This window comes from Elephantulus edwardii, unplaced genomic scaffold (assembly GCF_000299155.1).
Source record: "Elephantulus edwardii isolate Elephantulus edwardi_28Jun2011 unplaced genomic scaffold, EleEdw1.0 scaffold00057, whole genome shotgun sequence".
NCBI lineage: Eukaryota > Metazoa > Chordata > Mammalia > Macroscelidea > Macroscelididae > Elephantulus > Elephantulus edwardii.
This window is the reverse complement of record NW_006399807.1, coordinates 12,351,921-12,357,120: the sequence shown is the minus strand read 5'-3', so window position 1 is coordinate 12,357,120 and position 5,200 is coordinate 12,351,921. Positions and strand designations below refer to the sequence as shown.

The 5,200-nt window shown below is 35.3% G+C and overlaps 1 protein-coding gene across 1 annotated transcript in view; it reads left to right on the top strand.

Annotated features, from left to right (window-relative positions):
* NME7 (NME/NM23 family member 7) overlaps positions 1 to 5,200 on the top strand; it is a 252,120-nt gene that overhangs the window by 28,052 nt on the left and 218,868 nt on the right. Inside the window, exon 5 of the mRNA XM_006887453.1 lies at positions 5,149 to 5,199. Within this exon, the coding sequence (XP_006887515.1) occupies positions 5,149 to 5,199 (51 nt within the window). The remainder of the gene's footprint in view (positions 1 to 5,148; position 5,200) is intronic.

Here is a 5,200-nt window from a genome sequence, read left to right as displayed (position 1 = left end):
CAGGCTCACCCATTTTGAATAATATTGCATGAGTTCCTTGTTTTTCAATGCAGCATAGTATTCCATTGTGTGAATATACCACAGCTTCCCTATCCATTCATTTGTTGATCGACACCTGGGTTGTTTCCAACTCCTTGCTATTGTGAACTAAGCCACGATAAACATGGGTGTGCATATATCTGCTTGGGTGGCAGTTATGGTCTCTTTAGGCTATATTCCCAGTAGTGGAATTGCTGGGTCAAATGGTATCTCTATTTGCAACTGTTTTTAAATGATCTTGAAATTCAGATGGAGTAGATTCAAGATCATATCTTGGTTCTTGTGGACTCATTTTCATTGTCTTCAACCACAATTTGAACTTTCTTTTTTTTCCACAATTTGAACTTTCACATGAGTAATTGATGTCTGACTCACAGTCCTCTCCTGGCCTAGTTTTCATTGCCAATATTGAGCTTACCCAACGATTCCTTCCACAGTGTACTCAGTCTTACTTCTATGCAGCCCATCAGGTGAAGTCCATGTGTAAAGTCATTGTTTGTATCTTTTGAAAAAAGTATTTACAATGAATAAATAAATTAGAAATGCAAAATCCAATCATTTTCTTTCCAACCTCATTTTTATCACCACACCTCCATTTTACAACTATTATTCTTTCTTCACTCTGGTGGCTTAGTGTCAAGAAGCTGTGCTGCAATCCTGAAGGCATGTGGTTTGAGGCCACCAGCTGCTCCGTGGGAGGATGGGCAGTCTCTTCCTGTGCGATTAACTGCCTCTGAAAACCCACCTGAGATCAGCTGTGGATTGGTTTGGACTCAATGGTACACAGCAACAAGCAGCAATTCCTTTTTCACTGTTTCCAACTTTTACATCCCTGTCACCAGTTATTAACATATCTTGATTACATGTTCAGTCAATTTCAGACTGCAAGATTAGATAAAAATTTTCATTTTCTTTTCCTTTGGCTGTAGATGTATAGGAGAGTATATTTGAATAATAGTCATATTAATGGGCCTTCCTTGTATGTGAATGAATAATATACTATCATTCACAACATTGTATTTCAGCATAGAACTTGAAATTGACTTTTTGACTATGAATGCAACACCATTCTTCTTCAGTTTTTCATTCCCAGTATAGTATATAATATGATTATATGATTCAAAGTGTCCAAAGCTAGTCCATCCATTTCATTAATGCCTAGAATGTTGATGTTCATGTATTCCATTTCATTTTTCAAAATTTCTAGTTTTCCGACATTCAAGATACGTACATTCCATGTTCCAGTTATTAAATGATGCTTGCCATTATTGCTCCTCATTTTTACTGACTTCCAGTCTGGGCTCTACCACTACGGCTATAACTAACCATTTCTCTGCTGTTCATAGGGGTTTCAGAGGCCTATTAATTAATAAGTGGATAGCCAATCCTGCTTCCTAGACTTTCTTAATCTGGGAGCTCTATTAAAATCTATCTACCATGGGCATCTCTTTTGGCATTTGAACAAACCAGTGGCATAACTCTCAGTACCACAGTAAGTCATAAGTTATCTCAGTACAGCAAACTGAAAGACAACTCCTGTACCAATAAAAACAATCTTCTCCCCAAATAGAGCAAACTGATTGTGTGTTAAACAATTTTATTTGTAAGTTCAGTAGCAAATAAGTCTTCACACCAGGCCCAAGGGTTAACATTAAGTAAGGAATCAGGTGTGAAAAACAATATATTCAAACTTAGTAAATAAATCAGTATAAAATTTTTTTTTTTTAAAGAGAGACAGGAAAACAAGCAAACACCAATCAGGTGTAAGCTGTTTGGTCATTTTTGTTTAATTAACAATCAGTTATTAAGATGCTTGGGTTTAGTGCTTATTGTCCCTTTCAGCTTTACCACTGCTACTGAGGTAAGATGGTATCTCATTGTGGTTTTGATTTGTATTTCTTTTATTGCCATGATTTTGAGCATTTCTTCATGTGTCTGTTAGCCATCCAAATGTTTTTCTCTGTGAAAAGTCTTTCCATATTGTAATTAGGTTGTCAGTCTTTTTCTTATTTAGTCCCTGTTGTACTCTGCAAGCTTTTGTTATGAGACCCTTGTTTGAGATGGTATTGCCAAATGCTTTTTCCCTGTTAGGTTTTCTTTTTACTTTATTGGAAACAATTTTTGTTGCACAAAGGATTTAATCTTTGGAAGGGTCATTCATCAATTTTATCCTCTCCAGATTGAGCATTTCTAGCTGTCTTTGGTAATTTCTTTATACCATAGACAAGACCTTCTAAGCTTTGTCTCAGTTTGTATCTTGTGAATTTTATGGTTTTAGTCTTTATTCCCAAGTCTCTGATCCACCTTGAATTGATATTTGCATGTGATGTGAAGTATGGACCGTGTTTCTCCTTTCTCCAGATAGTAGTCCAGTTTTGACAGTACCAGTTGTTGAAGAGGTTGTTGTTTCTGTTGGTAGGTTTTATTTCCTTGTCGAATATCAGTTGAACATAGGTAGGTGAGTTCATTTCTGGGTCCTCATTTCTGTTCCATTGGTTAGTGTGCCTGTCGTTGTACCAGTACCATGCTGTTTTGTTTATTACAGCTGTACAGCAGATTTTGAGATCTGGGAGTGCTATGCCTCCCACTTAATTTCTGTTCTTCAGAAGTGCTTTGTCTATTCTGAGTTTCTTTCCCCTTCAAATAAACTTAACAACTGCCTTTTCAATCTCCTTGAAAAAGGAATTTTCTATCTGTTTTGGGATTGTGTTAAAACACATAGATTGGTTTTGGTGGGATCAGACAGGCAGTTTTATCTATCTATCATCTATCTGTCTATCTATCTATCTATTATCTATCTATCTATCTATCTATCTATCTATCTATCTATCTATCTATCTATCTATCATGTTATTGTTGTTGTTATGTGTTATTGAGTCACCTGCTCACAGTGACCCTATATACAACAGCTCTGAAACCTGCCCTATCTTGAGCCATTCTCATCCTATCTGACAGACCTAATTACATCTCCAATCACTGAGTCAATCCATCTCATCCTGGATCTTCCTCTCCTGCGCTGTCCCTCCACCCTTATGTTGTTCTCTTTCAAGGACTTGTCTCTCCTGGTTATGTGCCCGATGTCTGTGAGTTGGAGCCTCAAAATCCTTGCCTTCAGGGAGCAGCTTAGCTTTACCCTCTTCAGGACAGACCTTTTGGTCCTCCTGGCACTCCATAGTGTGTTCAACACTCTTCTCTAGCACAACTCAAAAGCATCGATTCTTCTTCTATCATCCCTAGTCATTGTCCAGCTCTCTGTAATTGTAAAGACTATGGCTGGATCAGTCTCACCTTAGTCTTCCGACTGACATTGTTACTCTACAGTACCCTAGAGAGGTCCCTGACAGCAGACATTCCCAGTACAATTCGTTTTTTGATTTCCTGACTCCTGATGCCAAGAGCTCTATTGGTATATATCTGTATGTATAATGTAGATATGTTGTTGTTGTTGTTATTGTTATGTGACATCAATTTGCCTGTCACTCATAGTGATCCTATGTACAACAGCCCTAAATCCTGCTCTATCCTGTGGCAATCTTATTGTCTCTGACACATTATAGAGATATGTGTCTGTAAATAGTTAATCTTTTGTGAGCTCTTTCCCATAACATGTAGAGTTGGATTTTTAAAAGTTATGTACAAAGACTGTAAGTATTCAGGGAAATGTACAATAGATTTGTAACCAGAGGGATTTGGCTCAGAATCTCTATGTCTTTCTGTCATGAACAGTCTGTATAATCACTCTCTGTTTCATTCTTCTCATATGTAAAATGAAAATGATCATACTTATTTCAACATACTATTAAAAAGAATAAATAGGCTAATTTAATCCAGGCATATCATATGATACAGGAAAGGAATCCATTTTCTCTCCTTCTTCATTTCATTCTTCTAGTGATGGATTTTATTTTTTATACTTATGTAAGAATACTTTCTTAATATTCTTCAGTAAGAATGTGTTCTGATGTGGTTTATTGTGTGAATTCCTTTTGTAATAAAATAGGATGATATAAACATTGCATATAAAAATGGTTTTGAAGCCTGAAATGTTAATCCTCTGGCAGGGAGTACTCTAACTTTTTTTCGTATTGTACAAATACACGTTGCTATGTATTTGTCACATTCTGGGAATCCAGTTTAAACCTTTTAGGAAAAATGAAAGAGAGTTACCGACTTTTTTCCCCCTCTTTTTAAAGTGTTCTTCAGACATTTCAGTTAATCTACTTTTAGTCCATTGTTCCTTCATTCTCTCCAAATATATTCTTTAAATTTGAGAAGTAATTCTTAATTACCATTAATGAATTTTTAATTTCAACCTCTATATTTTTTAATTCATTAATAGCAAGAGTAATACAGTAGTATGCATAATTTAGTAATACCTTTTAAAGTAACAAATATACTTGATTATTCTTTTGCAAAAAATTAAGAAAAAGTTTAACTGTTAAATAAGAAAATTTCAATCTAGTTTCTCAGATTAATTTCTGTAGAAGATAGTAACAGGTTTGTTTTTGGCTTTGGTGTTTGGTGTTTTTTTTTTTACTTTACTATGAGTGTATTTTTTTTAATATGACTTATTTGGACTTTAGAGAAAAAGTATTTCTTACTAGTCTAATGTTAGACTTCTCTACCCAGATCTTAATAACATTTAGATAGTTTAAGATGTTGGTGAGAGAGGAAGGTCATTGGTCTAGGACATGAGCAATAAAGTAAATATAGCCTTCTGTTAATTTTAAGGGAGCTCTGGTGACTTACTGGTAACATTGTGCTTCCAGTGCAAACGTACACAGTTCAATTCCACCAGCTACTCCCTGGGAGAAACATGTGCAGTCTCCTTTTGTGTGACTTATTGCCTCTGAAAACCCTCTGAAGGGTCAGCTGTGGGTTGGTTCCAACTTGACAGTACACAACAACAGCAACAATAATTTTACATCTCTTTAGCGCATACCTGTAGCATATTTAAAATGGATGGAATTGGACAGAATGCTTGCTTAAAAATCATTTAGTAATTCAGATATGGATTAAATAAATATGAACATTTTATTGTATTAATGTAAACTGAAAGGATTCTTTTTTATATATTCTTATTGACTATCATATTTTACTATTTTATAGGAAAGAAGCAGTGGATTTCCATGTAGACCATCAGTCAAAACCTTTTTTTAAG